This window comes from Erpetoichthys calabaricus, chromosome 8 (assembly GCF_900747795.2).
Source record: "Erpetoichthys calabaricus chromosome 8, fErpCal1.3, whole genome shotgun sequence".
Taxonomy (NCBI): domain Eukaryota; kingdom Metazoa; phylum Chordata; class Cladistia; order Polypteriformes; family Polypteridae; genus Erpetoichthys; species Erpetoichthys calabaricus.
This window is the reverse complement of record NC_041401.2, coordinates 147458711-147480940: the sequence shown is the minus strand read 5'-3', so window position 1 is coordinate 147480940 and position 22230 is coordinate 147458711. Positions and strand designations below refer to the sequence as shown.

General features: G+C 36.8%; 1 protein-coding gene across 7 annotated transcripts in view; it reads left to right on the top strand.

Annotated features, from left to right (window-relative positions):
- tns1b (tensin 1b) overlaps positions 1-22230 on the top strand; it is a 793111-nt gene that overhangs the window by 691056 nt on the left and 79825 nt on the right. For all 7 annotated transcript variants that reach the window (XM_051930510.1, XM_051930508.1, XM_028807574.2 and 4 more), the window contains one exon: positions 16821-18542. In XM_051930510.1, the coding sequence (XP_051786470.1) occupies positions 16821-18542 (1722 nt within the window). The remainder of the gene's footprint in view (positions 1-16820; positions 18543-22230) is intronic.

The following is a 22230-nucleotide window of genomic DNA, read 5'->3' as shown; positions in this document are numbered from 1 at the left end:
ATGTTGATGGAGAAGTGTAGAGAAGGCCAGAAGGAGTTGTATTGCGTTTTTGTGGACCTGGAGAAAGCATATGACAGGGTGCCTCGAGAGGAGCTGTGGTATTGTATGAGGAAGTTGGGAGTGGCAGAGAAGTATGTAAGAGTTGTACAGCATATGTACGAGGGAAGTGTGACAGTGGTGAGGTCTGCAGTAGGAGTGACGGATGCATTCAAGGTGGAGGTGAGATTACATCAGGGATTGGCTCTGAGCCATTTCTTATTTGCAGTGGTGATGGGCAGGTTGACAGATGAGATTAGACAGGTGTCCCCGTGGACTATGAGGTTTGCTGATGACATTGTGATCTATAGCGATAGTAGCGAGCAGGTTGAGGAGACCCTGGAGAGGTGGAGATATGCTCTAGAAAGGAGAGGAATGAAGGTCAATAGGAACAAGACAGAATACATGTGTTTAAATGAGAGGGAGGCCAGTGAAATGCTGAGGATTCAGGGAAGATAGTTGGCGAAGGTGGATGAGTTTAAATACTTGGAATCAACAGTACAGAGTAATGGGGATTGTCTGAGAGGTGAAAAAGAGAGTACAGGCAGGGTGGAATGGGTAGAAAAGAGTGTCAGGAGTGATTTGTGACAGACGGGTATCAGCAAGAGTGAATGGGAAGGTCTATAGGACAGTAGTGAGACCAGCTATGTTATATGGGTTGGAGACGGTGGCACTGACCAGAAAGCAGGAGACAGAGCTGGAGGTAGCATAGTTAAAGATGCTAAGTTTTGCACTGGGTGTGACGAGAATGGATAGAATTAGAAATGAGGACATTAGAGGGTCAGCTCAAGTTGGACAGTTGGGAGACAAAGTCAGAGAGGTGAGGTTGCATTGGTTTGGTCACATGCAGAGGGGAGATGCTGAGTATATTGGGAGAAGGATGTTAGGGATAAAGCTGCCGGATAAGAGGAAGGCCTAAGAGGATGTTTATGGATGTGGTGAGAGAAGACATGCAGGTGACGGGTGTAAGAGAACAAGATGGAGAGGACAGAAAGATGATATGCTGTGGCAACCCCTAACGGGAGCAGCCAGAAGAAGAAGTCATCCTATATTCAAATCGTGACTTATATAAGACAACAGGGGTAAGCTGTGTGATTTCTTGGTGTTTTTTTAAAGACATGGAGTTTGGATAGTGCAATTTCTCAGCTATACAAGCTATTGTCTTTAGTGGCGATAATTGGAGCTACATCAGTACGTGTAGAGAGGAGCCTCTCCTGCTTAAAATGAAGGCAAAACTGTTTAAGCAACCTTGCTATGTTGGTCATTGGGCAGTAAACTAATCAAGTCTCTGGAAAAGGCATGGGTCACAGACCATTTTCTACACAAAGGAAGGAGGGCAGAATTTACATATAAACAACAGTTCTAAAAGTGTTACTCCCGAGTGTCACTCAAGCAACCATATAGACACGTCTCATGTAAGCATTAGACTCGAGGATTATTCAGGCTGTTAAAATGCTAACAGCGTTAGTCCCAGGCTTTGCTCAGGCAATGGTATAGGCATGCCTTACATAAGCATCGGGCCCGAGCATTACCTGGGAAAGGGTATAGATGAATCTTCTCCTAGCCTCATAATGGCATCTCATAACAAACGTTTTCAGCAGTCTAGTCATTGGGGCGCTCTTGACAATGATATTAGCAGTGATGATGGGGAACCTCTCACCAGCGGTGATGACGAAGTGAATCTGATCCCATGCAGTGAAACTGAACAGTGAAACCGAAAGTGATTCTGATGAATCCGAAAGTGACCCTCGTGTTTGGGTTTCTGTTGACCCAGCTTCAAATAAACCAGCACAACCTCGTTTTGATTTTGTGGGGCAGCAAGGAATAAAAGTGAATGTTGACAGCCAAGATCCACTTACATACTTGAAGTTATTTCTTGATGTGACCAAAAGAATTTGTTTTTAAGACGAAAAGTTATGCTGAACAGTGTCTGGTAAATGACGGTACACCTAAGCAGTTTCCCCATTCAAAGATATACCACACAGAAGACATTCTTTATTATCGTTATTACCATTACTTGTATCATTTTTTTATACATTTTACACCTTTTAAAGTTTTTATTTCTTAACCCTCCTGAACTTTTGTAGTCCTTACTTATTAAGTAAAAAATGGAAATGCCACTCTTTTCCTTCCCTTTAACTCCAGCTAACATTTTCCTTGTCTTTGACTTTATATAAAAAAAAGTTTAAAATAACAAGATTTTATATATTTTCTATGTATATATTAATGTATTCTTTAACTAGCCTTTTATATCTTTTGTAAACTTTATTAATTTCCTTATTTTTCATATATTGTAGATATGTGTTTCATGTCAGCTGAATCTTACCTTTGTAATGGTACTATCTGTGTACCTATGTGGTACATACTGTATGTTCAAGGCCTTCTTCATAAAATTGCTTTACAAAATTATATTATTTATACAATGTTCATATTCTGTACCTGCTGATAACTTCTACTATTACCTTAAGTACATTTATTGCTAATTTAAAAAATTTAATGTCAAAGTTGTTTAAACATTGCCTTCACATTTCTGTCATGTGCTGCATATAGCATGTGAATGAGTATATATAAGTATCTGAGCTTTGTGTCTAGTATTTGCTGTTTATACTAAATGTAACAGCTGACATGCATGCTATGAATGGAGTGGATTAAACAGATATCTAAAATGACAGAAATGGTAATATGCGCAAGAAAGGAAGGCTATGGAATGTTAATTTTCCATGTCAATTGACAAAATGATTGATGAGTAAATCACTGTATCCTTATCTCAGTGGTCAGCTGAAATGTCACTTCACTTTACAACTTATTTTTAGAAAATCAGATGTCAGATGAAAAAGCACAGCTTGGCACCTGATTGCATTGTCAAGTACTTGTCTCTGCTGACATTATACTACTAAACAAGATGTTACTAGGATGTCTAACAGCACATGTGACAGGAAGTTGTTCTCAGCCTTTAATGTCTGTTTTGCTGTATGGAAACCAACCAAACCCAGTTTCCCAGGACTATGAGTTTACACAGAGAAGCTCTGCATTCACAGATAGATCCATTGTCAAGTAAAACAATATGAAAGGAATAACATACAAACTTTACTTAAAAATGTTGCAGCCGTAAGGTAAGATTTTCCTTCTATATTTGGATGAGTATAAAATTTAATTTTCAAAGAAACAAGTATTTTGCAAAATGAGCAGGATATAGAAAACAATATCAAGTCAAATCTTGCTGTGTTGGACAATCAGGGAGGGAATGGAGATTGTCCAAGTTAAATCTTTCTTCTAGTAATTTTCTTTAATGATAACCTGTGATTTGTTGAATGAAAAATGGGTAAGCCATAGCATGCTAATACGTTCAATGTTTAAACAAAGTTTTAATTGAGAAGTAAAAAGATTTCCTGAAAAAAATTTTAATCTTGCTGCTAGAGGCTCAAAAACAACTAATCGTTTATTTATTGCACACTTGTTCTGTAGTGTAATTTAAATGTAAATATAGCATCAGCATTTAATATTATTTTTTAATTACTGTATTCTCTTAAAAGACGGAAAAAACACTTTTGTTTACATTCAAGATTACCACATGTATTTAATATTCTTGTTTGTTTCTTCTAGAAAACATTTTAGCATTTGAAATTCAGTTCTCATTTTTATACTGTATTGCCAGACTTTCTTCTAAACTGATATAAACAGGAAATTTCTGCAAAGGAAGCAATTTAGGGTAAATGCATGACCCTCAACAATACATTGACATGTTTGAAAAAGGAAAGTACACTTTCTCAACATCCAGAAAACTTATGAATTATTAATAGACCGAGAGTGTTATTGATACCGACCAATCTGTGATTTAAAATAGATGTCAGAAGATATCTGTAAACATCCAAAGAGTTTTATATTAATAGGAAACTTAGTTCAGAAGCTATTTTCTGAAGGCTCTATTTCTGTTTGGGAGGCAAGTTTTGTTCAGGCCTTAACTGTCTGTCACCTGTTGCACTTAGAAACACCATCCTCCATGGTATGTTGTATATACAGATTAAGGTAAAGCTTGAATTGTGTTTCTTACACTTTAGATGAGCGCAATATTTGTTCTTCTTACCGATTCCAGAATAAATTAAGTTGGATGGTTTTCTTGATTTAAATGTTTTGTCCATCACTAAGTATCACAATGACAAGTGTTACAATTTTGCATGAGTTTTCAGTTTGTATAATGTACCTTCTACTGAATTAGATTATGGCTTGGTGGATTGATAAATTCAGTGCCTAACTAATTGTTTTTGTCTACATCTTCTAGAAATAACCAACCACACATGTTTAGACTCCTTGAATACTAATAACTTGCTGAATCAAATATAAATATCCTTTTCAGTATTATTTTTACTTTGCAAATATATTTACTATGATTTAATTCTAAACAAGAAGATATATGTTTCCTTTCACAAAACAATGTGAAAAATATGTCAGAAGTTTAACCCCCTTGCAGTAGGACAATGTCTATGTTTAGCTCAGTACAGCTGTTTCAAGCTGTGATCTGAAATAGGTGGGGGAGGATGGACAGACAAATTAACATGCTTTTCAACCAAGCGTAGCTTGTAAATCATCACTAGTTGTAGTGTTTTTGGTAGCAGAAGGACCTTGAATGTAGTGAGAGAATCCACACTTGAATAACAATATAATCATTAATAAAACTAAAAATATTTGATTTTAAATATTTTAAGGTTGCATGTCAAAAACGGGATGATATTATACAATAGGTTAAATATAAGAAATGCATCTCTACAGTCAACAGTAATGCTAATGATGTTAAAGATGTCTATCATTCTTGACCAGCTACTGTTACGAAAAGGTATGTTACATTAAGTGCCTTTCATTTACAGCACATTATCCAGTTAGTTTTGTTAGGAGTGAACATGGTTGGATGTTCGCCTTTTAATGCAACTCTCATGAAAAACTGTTTGGCCTAAGTCACAAGGTTGGTAGTTGATGGCACAGCACTCACTTTAACCTGCCAGTGGAACATGTAAATACAAGAGTAGAGTATATTTTACAACATTGCTTTGAATTGAAGTTTCAGCTAAGTAAATACATTTATTCATTGGGCACAAAAGCCAGGTGTAAGAGCAGAAGAGAACAGTAAAGTTGGAAGTCAATAAAGACAATGAGGGTAGCTGTTCCTAGATGACTGAGATATCCAAAGTCCATATATAGTTTTTTAGGATCATCCTAAATGCAAAAAATAAAAAGATTTAGTGCAATGTGGGAACCAGCATGTAGTTTTCCAAGCAAGGCCTGGCTAATTAAAAAACTGGTTGAAATGAAAACCTGCACCCACTACAGACCTCCAGGACCAGAATTCAGTACCACTGGTGTATGCAGTGTGTAATGTTGTTTAATTTGCTTTCACATTTTGTCAGTGCACTGTCTGTTTGGAGTTTGCACATAATCTCAGTCTACAGACAGATTTTTCATCAGGTTGTTTTTAGGCAGGCACTGTGCCATAGTGGTTGAAGCTTTGGACTTCAGACCTTGAGGTTGTGACTTTAAGTCCTACTACTGACACTGTGTGACCATAAGACAGTAAATTGGAGAAACAAAAGAAATGTAACCAATTGTATGTTTTGTATTGTAAGTCGCCTTGGATAAAGGTGTTAGCCAAATAATAGTTATTTATTACATTTGGTTTAGTGTGAGTGTGTGTGGCTGTGCATGTGACTGAACCTTGCAATGGAATGCCATCCTGTCCAGAGCAAGGGCCTGTTTTGAGCTTCATGCCCTGGGGTCGTTTTCTTCTCCACAAAACCCATAAAACTGTACACTAGCCTGTCAATTCCATTTGTAATTTTTTTTTTCAGATTTTACCATTTTTGTCAAATATTAGTCATTTATTTAACTTTAGTTAGCAATACTTTTATTTGTTGTGAACTTGGCAGTGGTTATCACTGTTGTCTGGAGTTTCCATGTTCTCCCCATGTCTGTGTGGGTTTTTTTTCTAGAATTCCCGTATTCCTCACACATCCCCAATAATGTATTGTAAGGTAAGCTAGTGATTTTTAAGTTTGCCTCATGTGAATGTGTACATGACTAAAGCCTGCAAAGTCCTGGCACTTCATCCAAGAATGGTTCCTACATTGAACCTAATGATGAAAGGATAAAAAAGAATTAAGGAGGTTTGGGAATATTGTGTTATGTAGTTGTAAAATCTGAGACAGAAAAGCTAAGTGTCACTGGGGACTCAAAATCTGTGCTAATACTTTAACTATCAAGGCATAACAGATTCTTTCCTTATTTTATGTAAACATTATTAAATTATTAATGATTCATCTACCATTCAGGAAACATTTGTCTGCAAGCTGAATGAATGTGTATAAAGTTACCATTTTAGTCTTCTATTAGCCTATTTGCTATTGTAACATGTTCCTACGGTAAAAATGTTTTTTTTGTGTTGAAACTGCAAAGGCTGTCAAAGCTACAGACAACCAAAAGTATTGCTGGTATTTTTTGTACTTCTTTTTTAATTTGTAAATTGTAACTGAATTTGTAATAATAAAAAAAATATTAAGTACATAACAACCTGACATCTGTTCTAGGATGTTTAAAGTTTGCAATGTGGCTATAGAAATATGAGACCTGAATACATTCTACCTGGTCAGTTCTTATATGTGAAAATTAGCAGAAAATCAGTAAAAGCAAGAGAACAAACTCCATAAGAAGTCTTTTAAGCCAAGCACTTTGTAAAGTTGAATTTAGTCTTTTCCGGCTGAGCTCATTTAGATATTAAATATTACAAATTCATGAATGGGTGTTTTGTACAATTTCTTTAGAATTATTCAGCTGCACTTTTCAGCTTATAATAAATGCAGAGGAGCCTCCATTAATCAGTATATAGTGACATAGCTGTGTTAATTGAAAACTGGGTTCATAAGATCAAAGAAGAGTTTGATGGTGTGCTATGCATACTTTTGATAGTATTTTTAGGGTACACATAACTTTTAAAACACTAAGCTATGCATGTTGTGCAACAGGTATCAATAGTCACTTGATGACTATTTTGTGGAATTAAAATGGCTCAGAACCCTAGGGTGTAATGAAGCTGAATAACACACATTTTTGATGTCCAGAGTAGCATAGCCCAGCCATTTTCAACATCCATAGCATATAATTGTGCCACTTATAATCTTTCTTTTAGTTGAAGCAGCATCCAAACATCAATTTCAATATTTTTTCAATGATTGAGGGTATAAAAATAAGAAAAAAGAAGATAGACTTCCCCCCAAATGATTTAAATTTGAACTCAAAACTGTTTTTGTCGTTTGAGGGTCATGTATTTTTTTTTTCTCAATGAAAATTCCTGAGTGTTTCCTCTCTAAATGTTGCCTGTTTTAAATTACATTGAGAATTTTATATTAAATATAAACTTCATACATCCAGTTTTGTATTAAATCATTTAATTGTTATACACAGTTACCTCTTTTGTGGTAATGTGGGAGATAGGAACATATATTGGTAGAAAAATGAAGAAGGAAAAATGTAGCACTAGTTGAGATGACAGATTTCTGCAGTGGTCCACATCACTACCTGTGCTGAGGTTATATGTTCTCCCTGTTTTCAGATTATGATTACAAACAGAAAGGAGCAAACTTGATTGCCATTTATTATGTCAGGCAGTTTTTTTTTACTTTATTTACTTCAGTTTGGCTTAAGTATTTACTTCAGTTACTTCTTTTATATCTGATTTATTTAATATCTAATTTCCATTTGGCTTGCTTTTTAGTCTGTATATTTCATTCCACTGCTTGTGTATTCCTGGACACACAGATGGTGAACAATTTTCAGGCAGTCTATATTTTAAGGTGATCTCACAATCTGTCAACAAACCCACAGCATGATTACACTACTTGATAATTTGCTTCCTCATATTTATTAATGTGTTCTGAACACTTGACACTGACATTTTTACCTTTAGCACTTCCTCTTGGTCATTTAGATCTGACTTCAAAAGCCAAGGAGGTTAGGATTTCAATTGTATTATTTAATTATTCCAATATTGGCTATAACTATTTATTTATGTAAGTGTGGGTCTAAAAAGGATCTCTTACAACATATTTTGTATACCTACAGGAATCCACAGACTATCACAGTGTATCATATGTAACACAAGACATTTATGTGAATTGGACAGCATGCCTTGGACCGGTTTACACAAAAAACAGAAAAAAAAACAAAACTTTGTGCCAGCTTCATTTTGCCCATAAAATCAACAGATTATGTTTATCTGTGAAAAGAGGGAACATTTTGATATAAATCTATGTACACATGGGAGAAGACATGCCATCTTAAATTTGAACTTAGGACCAGCAATATGCTTATATGTGTATCCTATAAACTGCTTGGGTTTTATTATCCTAATATAAACAAAATAATCATTTCAGTAGTTTTTTTTTCTTTTGTGCCTAGCAATTTTATATTGAAACCAAATGATTGGTTTTCTTTTTTCTTTTACAATCAGATATTAATTAAAGTGCTTTAGGTCTATTTACAGTTATATTCAAGATTCAATCATGATGTTTCAGTAGATGTTTATTATATCATTTATATTTTCATGTGTTTCATGTGAGCAAAACATCTAGCAGAACAAGCAGTATAAAATACTAATATATAAATATTGTTCATCATTGCAGATATTCTGTGTATTAAAATATTATTGATTGGTAACATACGACTTCAGAAACTAAAAAAACACTGCCTCCCAAGTTTTGCAGTTGTTTGAGTTGTGTGCTAAATTATTCAAACAGTATATTGTTCCTATCTCTTGTAATTTGAAAGTTTGAGAGCTCACTCTGTGTATATACTTTACCATTGTTTTTTCTAATTGGCTCAATTTGCCCCTTGCTGTTCTCTTTTATTTTCCCCACCAAAAACAGATGGGTGTAGTATCATGCATGTTAAACAGCAGATTTGTTTCAGGCATCTAGTTTTGAGGATTTCACAGCTGGAAAAGTTTGTCTGGATTTTTTTTTTCTTTCCAGTGCAAACTTCCATCTGCTTCAGGGTCATGTGTGAGAGAGAGACGGAGAGAAAGAGTTTGTAGACTACTTTCTGTAGCCCTGCCTCAATGATGTCATAGCTGCAACATGATAGAGTCTTTCAAGAAAGCTGGCAGTGGGGTGGAGAGCGTACATAACTATTACAGAAAGCAGCAGGCATAGCTTCACATTAATTCTAGCTGTATACAGCATGTATGTGTTAGGGGATTACTGACAAAGAGAAACCATTCGTAGTTCTTTTTTATGAAATTTATGTTGATTTTCTTTTTGTGATGGTTTAAAGAGGAAACAATACACCAGTTCCAGTCTGTTTGTTACACAGTTTAGGACACCTGGAGTTGATGAATTAAACTAAAAGAGGTAGGAATTATATGACATATATAGATATGCTTCTTTACCAAAATTATTTTTATGCAAGGCATTTTGTTTGCTTATCTATTTCATAGAATAGTTAATGTTTAGCTGTATTTATGTAACTCTGAAGGTTATGGTGCGTTAAAGAAAAAAAAGGTTAAATTTTGCTGTTTTACAAATGCTTAGCTTGCATTCTAAATCTTTCTCACGCACTTAGACTACAGCATTTTTTTTTTTTTTTATTTAAAAGGTACATTGTAGAAATCATTCACCTTAAGCATGGTGTTATTTTAACAGTGCACCATGTAGGTGTCCTGGACTTTAGATCCTTGTACCTGACACCAATGTTACTATGATGTTAGAAAAAGCAGATTGATAAATTAATAAAGGGACTAGTGAAAGGAAAATGCATCACAACAGCTGTAAACATTTAAGTAAGTTGCATAGAAGTAACTCTCTCAAATGTGTAGCCTGCTTAGGTTACTGGCGTTGCCTTATGAGTTATTTTTTTAAAGACTGAATATTTTGACAGAAAATTGAAAACACTATGTAGATTTTCTAATGAAAGGCAAACTTCACAGTTGGTAATACAATAAAAAAAATAGTTTCTGAAATTGCTGATATTTGGTTAGTTTATTTCAAAGATGTCTGCATTATTGTTGCTTTGTTGATTAAATAGCATAAGCAAAAATGTAAAATTTAAGACAATTATGCTACCTGTTTTTTTTTTTTACTTCTATTGGTTCCATGTCTATTTATAGTACTTGCTCATACTTCCAATTTGTCCTTTTATAATTTCATCTTTATCTATTCCTATGCAGTCCACGTGTTTTCTTTGTTCAAGCTAGACTGATGTTTTGATATGTTTCTGACATACAGTAGGTTGATTGGCAAATTCCAAATTGGCCCTGTGGGTGTGTGCATGAACATTTGAACATTAAAACAGTTTTCGTGAGAATGGGCCATTCAGCCCAACAAACATGCCAGTCCTCTTCACATTATTTTATCAAAACAACTTAGACTTTCTGTAGCACTGCTTTTTTTTTTTTTTTTGGCAAAACGAAAACCAAAAAATTCTGAGTGAGGCGTTATTAGTGTGCTATATTCATGTAGTTTAATATACTTTGATTTGTACTCTTTACATAGTGCTATATAACCTAACATCCTGTTAGCCTTCTTAATGGCTTTTGTACACAGTGTGAATGTAGAAAGTGACAAGTCCACTATCACGCCTTCTCCCAGTGTAAAGTTTCAAATCTTCCACTGTGTTTAAATGTAACATTTTTGCATGTATAATAGTCATACTTTATTTACATTAAATTCCATCTAGCATAAACCAAGACTGTATTCTGTGTAGGTCTCTTTGTAATAACTTGGCTGATTTTAGATTATCTGCTGTTTCAGCCTAGTTTGGCATCATCTGCAGACTTTAGTAACTTGTTATTAATATTCTTCGCTGGTTTGTTTATATATTTTAGAAAGAGCAACACTAATCCTTGAGGGACACAACTTTTAATAACATCTAATTCTAAAAGGTTTCTTGCACCATAACCCTTTATTCTCTGTGTTTAAATCAGATTGGCCTATATCTATGCTGTGCAACTTGAATTTTCATTTTTAGTTTTATCTGTAGCCTGTTCTCTAAGACATTACCAAAAGCTTTTTACAATCAAAATAATAATAATTATTGGCACTAATGTACCCATGATGCATGTTAACCTTACTTGCTAGATTTCAGTTTACTTCATCCTAGCAGCATGTCTCCATGTAAAACTTAGTTAGTACCTCCTTAGCAGTCCCTGTTAGTGCTGAGACTCCACTAGCTTCTTCAAGCATGAATTCTAAACAAAAATGCAAAGTATAGTGCATTTATCATTTCATTACCTGAATATTTGTGTTCACCCTTACCATTTCTAATGCACTACATCTCCTTCTTAACCATTTATTTACTACTAAACTGCTGAAATATTCTCTTTGGGTCATTTTTCACCATTTCCACAATATTTATCTCTAGCTACCTTTAAGCTTTCCTAATATCGTTTTTAAATATTATTCTCATTTGCTTATAAGCATGAACATTAGTATAGAAATTAATATCAGTCTTGTGTGGCACGTACATTTTTCCTTTACAGCTTCTTTTTCAATTCCTTATTTATTCACTTCAGAGTTCTCTTTGATTTCTTATTGTTACTGAATTTCTGTATACAGTGATCCCTCGCTATATCGCGCTTCACCTTTCGCGGCTTCACTCCATCGCGGATTTTATATGTAAGCATATTTAAATATATATCGCGGATTTTTTGCTGGTTCGCAGATTTCTGCGGACAATGGGTCTTTTAATTTCTGGTACGTGCTTCCTCAGTTGGTTTGCCCAGTTGATTTCATACAAGGGACGCTATTGGCAGATGGCTGAGAAGCTAGATTGCTTACTTTTCTCTCTCTCTTGCGCTGACTATCTGTGATCCTGACGTATGGGGATTGAGCAGGGGGGCTGTTCGCACACCTAGACGATACGGACGCTCGTCTAAAAATGCTGAAAGATTATCTTCACGTTGCTATCTTTTGTGCAGCTGCTTCCTGAAACGACATGCTGCACAGTGCTTCGCATACTTAAAAGCTCGAAGGGCACGTATTGATTTTTGACTGAAAAACAAACTCTCTCTCTCCCTGCTCCTGACGGAGGGGGTGTGAGCTGCCGCCTTCAACAGCTTTGTGCCGCGGTGCTTCACATACTTAAAAGCCAAACAGCCCTATTGATTTGTTTGCTAGAGATTGTTTTCTCTATCTATGTGACATTCTATGCTCCTGACACGCACTCCTTTGAAGAGGAAGATATGTTTGCATTCTTTTAATTGTGAGACAGAACTGTGATCTCTGTCTTGTCATGGAGCACAGTTTAAACTTTTGAAAAAGAGACAAATGTTTGTTTGCAGTGTTTGAATAACGTTCCTGTCTCTCTACAACCTCCTGTGTTTCTGCGCAAATCTGTGACCCAAGCATGACAATATAAAAATAACCATATAAACATATGGTTTCTACTTCGCGGATTTTCTTATTTCGCGGGTGGCTCTGGAACGCAACCCCCGCGATGGAGGAGGGATTACTGTAACCTTGTTACACTTTGTATGTATAATGCTTTAAAATCTGCTCCACTACTCTTTGACTGAGTCCACATTTTATCTGAGGTTATAGATTTTAGATTTTACCACATCTGCTCAAACCTTACCTTAGCAAAGTACAATTTAACAATTTATATTATTGAATGTGCACTCTGCCAAAACACTGGTAAATGTATTATATTATGGTGATGAAATCTTAATGTTCAGTCATATTGGTCCCCTGAATTTCTTTGCCTGAAATTATGAACATGGCTTGTCCTAAACTGTCTTTCCTCATTCCCTAGGTTAAACAATCCTTGACTAATCCTTGACTGATCCATTTATACAATTCCCCAGTACATTGACACCCCTCTCATTCAAATGTAACCCGTCACAGCAGAACAGGTCCCATTTGTTCAGGAACCCCAAGGACCCATTAACCAATGACCCTTAAGCCAACTACAAGGTCTGAGCCATGTATTTAACCTTCTGATCTCCTCAGTCTCAACTGGACCTGTGTGTGACACTCCTCAGTTTAAATACCTAACTATGCATTACAGAACTGGCAGCCTGTCATCATTTATGTCATTTGTTCCAACATAGACAATGACAAGTGGATCCACCCCTGCTTTGGCCAGGAGCTTAGCAGTACTTCCTGGGAAATCTATCGCTTGATCACCAAGTCTCCCACTATTACCATTTTTCTCTTTCTGTAGAATGGTTTTGAGGTGACCCATTGGAGCTCCTCACCAGTGCCTGTTAAATCAGTGTTATTTGAGTCAACATCCATTTCAGCTTAATAAAGTATGTCAGGAGTAAATAGAACATAAACAAGAACAGTTTGGAATACTAACATAATTGCCAAGTTATGGTAATTGTTACAATGATGCAGTATGTCAACATAGATGGACTTTAATAAAATTATAAACTGTTACAGGCAACATGGGTAGGCTCACATATCGGCCAGGTAAGGAACTCTCTATCCCAGCCAGTATGCCAATCAACCCACATTCATCTGTGACAATTGTATTACTGTAATATTACGAGTTAATCTGTTCATTTAATTGTGCATTTTCTGAAAATGCTTTATCCAAACTGAAGATGTAAAACATTTTCACAATTTTTTTCACAACTCACGCTATTTAAACATTTACATAGGAAATAACACAATTTTGTCCTAATTCAGAAGGACTTGTGTTCTTCCTTTGGTTGCAGAATATAGTTGATTTATTCCATTTGTTTCTCCTTGATTTTAGAGGAAGGAAAACAAGTAATGGATTGTGTCCTTTTTTTGAAAGTACAATATTACAAGGTTAGCCTTCCAGCTTGAATTAGTACATCTGAACATTTTATTTACTTTTGTCCAAATGTAAATCTGCTGAACTTAATAGTACAGCAGGAGGTTGTCTATCTCAGAAGTGCAGCAATTCTCTCTAAAATAATCATTTAGATAAATGATCTCCAAATGATAGATGATCTCCAAATTACCCCATCAAGGCTTAGTACCCTGTTTGTGCACTGCACTGCACTGAAAAATTAGGGTGTGACTCCCTGTGATTATGACTTCAATAAGTTAAAAAAAAATAGACATTTGTTTTAAAGGTTTCTTTATATGTAATTTAAACTGTACGATGTATAATTCATCCTAAATTATTTTGTGAAATATTTTCTGCTGAGTTTTTGGATTAACTCATCCTTAAAGTTTTACAGTTTCAAAAATCCATGTATTTTTCTGACACATTTTTCCAATTCATGCATCATCCATCCATTTACTGAACCTCATAATCAACTCTTTATTGGCAGCAAAGTACAAGACCATCCTGAGATGCCAGTACATGGCAGGGCATACATATTGTGGCCACCAGGGGACACTCCAGCTACCCAATCACCCAATACAAAGGCTCGGACACAAGTTTAAAAGCACAAAGAAATGTTTATTTGTGGGAAACTCTTCCAGTAAGTGCTTCCCACAGCACCAAGCACAGTACAGCCAGTGCACAGCAAGACTCTATCTCTCTCTTGTTCACTGCTTCCTCTGTGCAGATTTAGTCTTCATGACTCTGGCTCCCTGAATGTCCCGTGTTCCAAAGCTGTAGCTCGGAAGCACTTCTGGGTGAAGTGAGAACCCAAAAAAAGAAGCACTCTAGTCCCCACTGTATCCCTTGGTGGCATCCATAGAACCTAACAGGGGTGAGTCCAAGAACTCCAGTTCCCATGGTGCCCTGTGGGAAACTGTGGTGTTTCTGCCACCCAGGGGGGCTGCCATCTAGCAGTCTAGGGGAGACAATGCCCCATACATGCTGTCTCCCCCTGTCCTTCCATCTTGAGGGCACATTATGACATGGTTGCAGCTGAGCTCTTACTGTATTCATTTTTAATGGCATGACACCATTTCTTTAAAAAGTGAGAAGAAATAAAAACTACTGCAGTTAAATATACATACATATATAATATATATCTTAATACACAATTCGCCTGCCTCCTCACTCACTCACTCACTCACTGAATGCGCAGTCGCCTTCTGCGCATCTGCCCGAAAAACCTTACGAGACAGACATCCAAACCCAACATCGCGGCAGGCGGCGGATATATGGCCGCAAAAATTCAATGAGAAAGGCGACTTCGATTAAAGCTCTAGAGGCCTGAAAGGCGATTTCGACTACAGCTCAAGGCCTAATTACGCATTCTGATTCAATTACACATTCATTCAATACACCTACATCAGGTTTGTGGTGCTTATACTTATTACTATTCCATATTGTACTGGAACATTCATCATTCAATATTATACTATAGGCCTGGAAAATTCATCAACTAACAGTACAAGCCTGTGCAGTAATGAGTAAAGCGGACTACAATCATTACAAAACAACTTCTTCGTTACTTATCATTTGTTCTTCATACACTGCTGACACAAACTCGTGCCCGTTTCATCTTACGTTGTCGAAACCAGCTCTTTGTCTAGTGTATATATATATATATATATATATATATATATATATATATATATATATATATATATATATATATATATATATATATATATATATATATATATATATATGCAGTGCTATAAAGGTTAAGCAGGTCTCAAGCATGCTGCCTTTTTCTAATGGGCACATTTTTCAGTATAACAGTACGTTGAATTGGTTTTGTATGCTTTAATGATATAAATATGCTTTGTTTGTTACAATGAATATGCTTGGTTTTTATGCTAGTCTGTCTCTAAATATATAATTCACAGCTTAAAACCATGTTCACTAAGTTTAGAAATTGTTGTCAAAAATATGGACATGATGAGCATGTTCTGGACAATAACTGAGATGTTGTGCACTGACATGAACTTTGTAAACCTTGAAACATAGTGCACAGAGGATCTAAGCATTGGTAACAGAGAGCTGCAATTAGGAGGTAACAGAAATCTGTCAGAAACTGTTCTTGGATTGTTTAGGAAATGTTTTGTTTTGATTCCAGGGAGCCAGGAAATCCCAAAGGCTGTAATTTCTTAAGTAATTTTTCCATTTCTGACTCATTGCTCATGTAGTGTAGTTTGTGGCTTTTCCTGAGAAAGTTTTGCACTTCTTTCATTAGTACTTCTGTTGTGATGTATACAATAAGTCTAAAGAAGCGCAAGTATCAGTTTGGCAATGTTTATATCTGAAAGAAACATTCTGTAAGGCCCTGACATACATTAATGACTTTGGGTAAAAAAAAATAAAAAAAATTAAAATGACAGTAAAAGTCTTGAACAAAAAATGCTTCAATAAAAAGTCATTGTAGAAATAATGGAACAGTTTTTTCTTTCAGTTACATATACTGCAAGTAAAATGCTGTGAAATTTAACCTTAGTTTATGTGAAGACCAGTGTGGTTTCAAGTATGAACAACAACATTACTTTATAATAGTAGTAGTTGTTGTACTGTTAAAAAAATAATTGTAAGGTTCTGAAATTCTTCATTAAGTTATATTTTCATAAAATATAGTTTATTTATAGTATTTATAGTTATAGTCATTTGTAGATATCAAAATGTTTTTTTCAAAATTAATTGATAATTCAATGTTTAGGACCTTTCATTTAAAATAAAAGATCATTAACAGAGCATTAGTTTCTTAAAATAATTAGTAATAAACTTATAATCATTCATAATTACTGAAGAACCTTTAGAAGTTTGTCCACTAAAATCACAAAAAATTTTTTTTTAAGAACTGTTACTTTTAAATGCCAGTAGTAGTATTGGTGGTGGTGGTATTGTCATATATACAAAATAATACATATGTGCAATAATTATTTTTTTCATTTCAGAAGTTGTCCACACACAAGGCCCATTAGACGGGAGTCTATATGCTAAAGTTCGTAAGAAGGAGTCTGGTTGTGAAGGAGTAGTAACTGGCAACGGGCTTCCAGCTGTCGATCACGCTTTGTCTGTCAGCAGTGACTCTGGAAACTCAACAGCTTCCATTAAAACAGACCGGACCGATGATCCTGGGCAGCAGATATCCACAGTTACTCAGCCTCTGAGTCCAGAGGAAAAGAAAAAGCTAGATCAGCTCCTGAGTGGCTTGGAGGAGCCCATGCATCAACAGGCTTACCTGACTACTTCATCAGGGGGAGGTGCAGGAGGAATTCGTCATCTAGTGCCTGCACAAGTACACGTCAATGGACACAGCATTGAACGGGAAACTGATATCCTTGATGATGAGTTGCCAAATAGTCAAGAGGCAAACAGTGTTGATAGTCTTGGAACACTGTCATCATTTGAAGGCAGGGCAACTCCAGCAGACCTTTACTATCAAAATGAAACAGTCATTAATGGACACGAGGATGCATGTATAGATAAAAGTATGTTAGAAAAGGCTGCTGAATTGCCTGGACATCGCATTCGTTGCTCATCATCAGTACAGGAACACATTATGGACTCATCTTTGGGTTCAACACCAAGCAACACCGAGATCCAGAATGGTGGCATTTATAGATCACAATCATTTGGCTCTGCTAGCATTCCAGTGTATACTTCTGCACCTAAGCTAATGCCTAGAGCTCCTGTTAGAAGCACAAGTAGCAGAGATGCAGTACAAAGAGGGCTCAATGTCTGGCAATACCAAGAACAACCAGAGAGAATGCCCCCTGATGGAAATCACCTAAGCCCAGCTTTACAGAGCCATAGTCTCCCAGAGTTTCCACACACGACTTCTCAACAGGAAATTGAGCAGTCTATTGAGGCTCTCAATATGTTAATGCTTGATCTAGACCCTGCTTTAACACAGGTGTCAAAGTCCTCCAGTACCCCTTTGTCTTCTGCCTCTCTAACCAGAGGAGAGAATAGTGTTGTCACTACTCAGCCAGGTACTTTCTCTTATACACAGTCCAAACCACAGTATGGATTCATTGCTGATACCTCAGCGCCAGCTTATTCAGCGGATCCTGCTTACTCGACAACAACAAAGAATACCATAGTAGATGGTCTGCAGACGCCAATTAACATTAACAAAATGGAACCAATTTTATCCTATACATCTGATTCTCCTGTCATAATTGGACAAGCTCAGCAAAAATCTTTCACTGCCTACCCAGCAAATGTGGTGTCTAAGGCCTATTCACCAGATGTCTCGGCTACAGGCAGTCAGAATTTACAGAGGTCTGTAAATAGTTTTACAGCAAGCCCATCTGTTATTACATACAGAACAGAACCAGGGAGTGCTTTCAGTCAGATGCAACAAAGACCCAGCAACTCTTTCCAGTCACCTTCACCATTCTCTTCAGAGAGCACTGCCACAGCTGTGCCACTACAACTAAGGCCCCTTAATACTTACCCTCCAAACATACCTCAGACTTACTCTCCTGAACTTCAAGATCATGACTATAATATTTCATCTCCACTTGGTCATGCTTACAATACAAGTGGAGGTAGTGCAACTCCATCACCTCTCCCACCTCTTGGCATTCAACCTTCAGATGAAGTCAAGTCTTCAGAGCCAGACGAGGAACATTACAATCTTGAAGGGCTTGTGGCTCATCGTGTGGCTGGTAAGTTCAAATTTATTCTGTAACTGAACATATGTCAAAAGACCTGAGTCTCCTTAGCAAGTACAGTCTTCTATGACTCCTCTTCTACACTGCCGCAATGTTGTTAGACCAGTACGGTATGTTGTTTATGTGAACCTCCAGGTACTTGTAGTTCTTCCACCCAATGTCCTTGTTAAGTTTATTTGTTTATTTATTTATTGAGTGGTTGATTGGATGTATTGTCTGTCCTGTATACTTGTTTTTTATGCTTCTGCTGCTGTATCCATTTCACCATGGGATTAATAACATTTATCTAATCTTAATTTACGCAATTTTTTTTTAGATTTTCATTGACAACATAAGCTACCAAAAACATACAGTAGCTAAATTCTGTATTTAATTTTGAACACTAGAATCAACATAATAGGGGTGCTGAATGAAAAGCTATTGCAAATGGGTTACTTTTTCATTTTCCAATTGAAAAAAATGCACCAGTTTTCAATTTTCTTCTCACCTTTCCCAAGGTAAACATTTATCGCAGTTTTAGGTGTACATTGCTTTACACATTATGTGGCTGACTGCAACAGGAAGACCACATCCTTACAATTAATTTATATATATATATATATATATATATATATATATATATATATATATATAAAGTTGGTCTACCCAAGGGTAGATACTATTCAGAATGTCCTGTATAATCACTTAGAATAACAGTAGGAGAAGAAGAAACATTTTTTATTTGCCAACAAGCCAGTGTCCTCGCTCAATCATGCTTGTCAGTTCTTGGCATGCTGATTGCTGAATGATGGGTTTCACAGTTGATGTTTTGGAAGAGATGCTGGTATGAATGTGCTGAAATCTTTATGTGGGAATGTGCAAAAAACATTATGAGACTATAATGCAACAGTAGAGCTACAAATAACGTTTACATGGAGACCAAGTTATAAAATTAAATACAACTGTGATATTTTCTGTGTATTTTCTTAAATGACTATTGTGTTTTTGTCCAAATGTAGATAGTTATAACATGTTAAAGTAGCCGATCGATGGTGTTTATTTCTTGCATTGAAGAAATTGTTGACTTCTATTATTGAGGTAAACAGTTTCCTACCAAACAGAATGACTGTTGCTTTATTTTGCCTTATAGGTTATTATTTCATATTCCTTAATTTGCTTACCTGATTGATTTAGTAGTTTTTCATATATAATACTGTAAATGTTTTTTTTTTCTGATTATGTTAATGCTTTGCAAAGTTCTGTAAGCAGTGAGTGTTGCACCATTTGGCTGTAGTACATCACTGCCATCATGAAGATCTTTGGGCGTTCTGTAACAGCACATATCAAGTCGAGCATATAAAGACACTTTGCGTTCAAATCAGCTGGAATACCATGCACACATATTATTGCAGTGCAAAAATGAACACTGGGACTGAGGCAACACATACTCACTTTGACAATAGAAACACTAATCTCAGTGATGTTTAATGATTTTAACTTAGCATTCAACACCATCTACCCCTGAAACTAATAGCAAAGCTCAAGGTCCATGGTCTGAACATCACCTTGTGTAAATGGATATAGAACATCCTTAGTGATAGACCTCAACTGCCAGGCTTAGATAATGCACATCTAATTGTATATTGAAGAAGCCCATACCTGTAGATGTGTACAGACATTTGTGATGGCACAACAGTAGAATGTCTGAGTACCAGCAATGACGAGGAAGCCTATGAGGAAGTGGTTAAACATCTCTCTAAATAAGCCTCTCTCTCAGCATTAGGAGAACACAGGAACTGATTATAAACTTGTCTTGTGCATGCTTAAGTTAATAAAAATTACTGTGAAAAGAGTAAGAAGCTTAACTGAGAAAATCTCATGATCGATCACTGTTGTCTGCCTTGTTAGCTTGAGTGAACAACTCTGTCACTTTTTGAGCTGGTTGAAAATGAAAATATGTCCTGCCAGTTCTTTCCTAACATATTAGATACACATTGGAGAAAATACTAACTAGCTACATGACAGTCAGGTATGAGAGTTGCACTGTTTAAGACCACAACACTCTACAGTGAGTAGTTGGAAGAGCCATGTTCCTCCGTGGAGTCAAGCTCCCATTCATGCAGAAGATTTATAAAAAGAGAAACTTGTAAAAACTCTTTGCCATTGTCTCAGACATCACATACCCAGCAGCAAAATATTTGCCCCCCAGCTGTAGCTTTTAGCGCTATAACAGCAGATTCACTAACAATTTTGCCACCAGTCCTTTAACACTAGAATTACCAGAGTCTACGAAAAAACTCGTAGATCCGGCCCACCTTAAAACCGTTCTCCCCTCTCTTTTGTCTTCTAAATGTGCCGATTAAGAGGAGCAGCGAGCAGCCGGCTATTCCATCCCCCACCGTCGCAGAACGTTCACTAAGTTTTCCCAGCTCATGCCTTGTTTGATTATCTGGGAGTGACTGAACTGCTGGAGTTTTAGAATGGAAATAATCCATATTACTAACCGAGAATGGTAAACCGGATGGATGCAGGGACATCCGGCCATGGGCCGTAGCCGCAAAAAGACGTACTGCGCAGGCGCCCCAAGAAATGAGGCGCCGCGAGAGGCGGCCAAGACCACAGAAAAAAGGAGTGAGTACAGAAAAAAGGAGTCAAAGAAATGAGGCGCCGCGACCACAGAAAAAAGGAGTCAGCACAGAAAAAAGGAGTGAAACGCCGGCGACGCACACAGCGCTGCACCCATAGGAAGCAACGTAAAATTAGAAATGAGGCGCCCATAGCACACAGAAAAAAGGAATCAGATGCCGGCGCTGTGTGCACGAAGCCCATGGCACACGAAACGGAACACACACAAAGAAGAGAATTAAGACCCACGACACACAAAGCCCCCCTGCAGTAACTGCAATAAGAAATGAGGCGACACGCCCCTAGAGCACCAAAAAGAAAGGAGTCAGACGCAAGCGCCACGTAGCACACGAAACGCTACGCACACAAAGAAGAGGATTCAGACCCACTACAAACAAACACCCCCTCCACTAACAAAGATAAAAAATGAGGCAACGCGCCCCTAGCACACAAAAAAAAGAGGTCAGACGCGAGCGCCACACAAACCCATTGGACACAAAACGGGACAGACTACGGACATAGCACACGAAACATACACAAAAACAAGGATTCGGACCCATGACCACACTAACATAAATACGAAATGAGACACAAAGCCCCACTAGGGTTACCACTTTTACTACAAAAAAATAAGGGACGCATACTGCAGCGGGGGCCACATCCCAGTGCCAACACTTTGCAGACTCTACTTAAAAGACCCGCCCTCCTCACTGGACAGTTAAAATGACCAATCAAACTAACGATGACATCAAGTATTACCCAATCAAAAGTAGGAAAGGAGGCATCTTCATAAAATGCGTGTGAGATGATTTGCATGAGACGCTGCTTTAAAAAAAATGATAAAAAAATTACGGGACAAAACCCGTCCCGTATTGATTCAAAACGGGACGCGCAATTTCATTCTCAAATACGGGACGATTCCGTATTTTACAGGACGGGTGGCAACCCTGCCCATTACTAAACGAACCGTCCGTATTAAACATACGTCATCTGAACACATTCAAATTAGGCAGCATAGGTCGATCTCATTATACTGATCCACTATTAACCATTTAACCACAGAAAAGCCTCCATATTA